This window comes from Solanum pennellii, chromosome 7, assembly GCF_001406875.1.
Source record: "Solanum pennellii chromosome 7, SPENNV200".
Taxonomy (NCBI): Eukaryota; Viridiplantae; Streptophyta; class Magnoliopsida; order Solanales; family Solanaceae; genus Solanum; species Solanum pennellii.
Window position 1 is genome coordinate 39226385 of NC_028643.1, and position 2310 is coordinate 39228694.

Below are 2310 nucleotides of genomic sequence, written 5' to 3' on the forward strand. Positions count from 1 at the left end.
CTTTATGAAATCAGAAAGATAATTGTGTAAATAATTCAATTTATATCTTAGAAAATATAAAACTTCAATAAAAGAAAGGAGAAACATTTTTAGAAAAAATATCAAACATCTTGAACCATGAACAATTCAATCGGAGGTATAAGGCCCGAGGGAAAAATCCAATACTTGGAATAATCCAGTAGCAATCCTAACTGGAAAAAAAATAATCCCCAAACCAAAAAAAAAAAAATTGTAAATAATGATGATGAGTAATTAGTATTTTTGAAGTGTGGCCCTTGTTTCCATGAAATGGTGTATTCTTTTGAGTGCAATTTGTAAGGTATTTTCAGTCATGTTAGCAAAACAAACCCTGAACCAACCTGGCTCTGAGCAATGACAAGAAGAACCTGGAGAAATATTGAGTTTCACTTGATTCAATATTGTATTCCACACTTGCAATTCACATTCTTTTGTAGGTTTTTCCAACAAACTAGTTAAGTTCATCCAGCAAAACAATCCCGCATTCCCTCTCAAGCACTCAATCCCAGCACTCCTCAGCCCTTCAATCATCATTTCATATCTCATTCTTAACCTTTCGCGATTCTTCTTTATGTAATTCTCAGTAAATGTCTCATCAGACAACATGGAAGCCAATAGTTGTTGTGTCTGAGAAGAAATCAATGTAAAACTTGACATTCTTCTTGCCGTTGTGACAATTTTGTCATTGTATGAGTAGATTGTACCTACTCGAAACCCAGGGAGTCCCAAGTCTTTAGAGAGGCTGTACACAATGTGTACCCTCTCTGAATCCTTGTAGTTTCTGGATTCAAGTATTTCAGCAATACTGACAAATTCGGAGCAACAAAAGGCTGAACCTGAGTAGATTTCATCCGAGACAAGATGGATATTTTTTCTTGTAACGAATTCAAGAATTTCCTCAAGAACACATCTTTGAACGGTGGCACCCAAAGGGTTTGAGGGGTTTGTTATAAGAACCCCTCTTACTTTGATGTTGTTGGATTCAGCTTCCTTGTAGGCATCTTCCAAGGCTCGTGGAGTAACTTGGAAATTATTTGAACTGTCACAATGGACTGGAACGATTTTCACACCCGTTCTCCACCTCAAGTCTCTATCAAATCTGCAAATAATAATAATCTCTATCATATTTATTAACTAAATAATAATTTAATGGTCACACAATTCAACATAAGACAAGATATGATATATATGGTGTTTACCCAGGATAGTAAGGAGTTGGAAGAAGCAAAGCATCACCAGGATCAGCTAAAATGAAAGTTAACAACTCATTAGCTGCAGTGGCACCAGCTGTAATAACAACTCTATCAGGATCAAATCTTGCCCTTCCACCTCTTACTTTTTCCATGAAGCTAGCCATTGCCTTTCTAAAACAAACTAGTCCATGATAATCTTGAAACAAAGCATTTTCCCTGAATCTTGAAATTTCAGCTACGCCATCGTCTTTCTGCTTTTCCAAGTATTCTTCCAGCAAATCAAATGACACCTATAATACAATACAAGAAATGATTTTTAAGTTAATTCAATATTTAATGTTAAGTTTAGCATGGCCAAATATAATATAATGATGATAAAAAAAAAACTTACTTGATTTTCGGCTAATCCCATTTGAATAACTCCAGATGGGTTGTGAACTTCATCAAATGGATTTTCATCATATGCTTTCCATCCAGCAAAGTAAGGTGAGTCTTCTCCATGAGTGTCAGACGTTGCAACGTTTGATAGACCAACTACTGTTGAACGTTTCTCAATCTCTATGGCCATAATATAATTATAATTATATTGATCTTAGCTTCCTTCTTCTTTGTGTTTTCGGCTATCAAGATATAATATAAATGTGAAAAAAATGGAAGAAAAAAGTATTGTTTGAATATGAACTTTTTTTTTGGCAAATTAAAGAGCAACTTATATAGAAAGTAGTTTTAATAAAAGGGGCCCTCAACAAAATGATAACTTTGTCACAAAAGGAGCAATGATTGATTATATAGACGAAGCAAGATCAACGCTCACCTTTTACAAATATACTTTAAATGGCTGGTGACAACTGTTAGTTTCAGAGTTTTTCTATATTCTCAATCTCCACAAGATCCCCAAATCAAATAGGGTGGTTGATCTGGGTGGCACTTCAAATATTAACTTAATTACCTCCAATTTTTTAACATGCAAACGTACTTTATTAATTATCCCTCTCCATTCAGATTCTTTCACAATGCTCTCTCCAATTCATTATACTAATTAAGTGCATGTGTATATTGTGTTAACAAATATATATATATATATATATATATATATATA

General features: G+C 33.9%; 1 protein-coding gene across 1 annotated transcript; it reads right to left on the reverse strand.

The window, feature by feature from the left end:
• Positions 1 to 252: 252 nt before the first annotated feature.
• Positions 253 to 1779, reverse strand: LOC107025598 (1-aminocyclopropane-1-carboxylate synthase 7-like). The gene is made up of 3 exons (XM_015226370.1): positions 1603 to 1779; positions 1218 to 1501; positions 253 to 1117 (listed from the first exon to the last, which is right to left on the reverse strand). The coding sequence occupies exons 1-3, from the start codon at positions 1777 to 1779 to the stop codon at positions 253 to 255; spliced, it is 1326 nt and encodes a 441-aa protein (XP_015081856.1).
• Between the last annotated feature and the right edge of the window lie 531 nt (positions 1780 to 2310).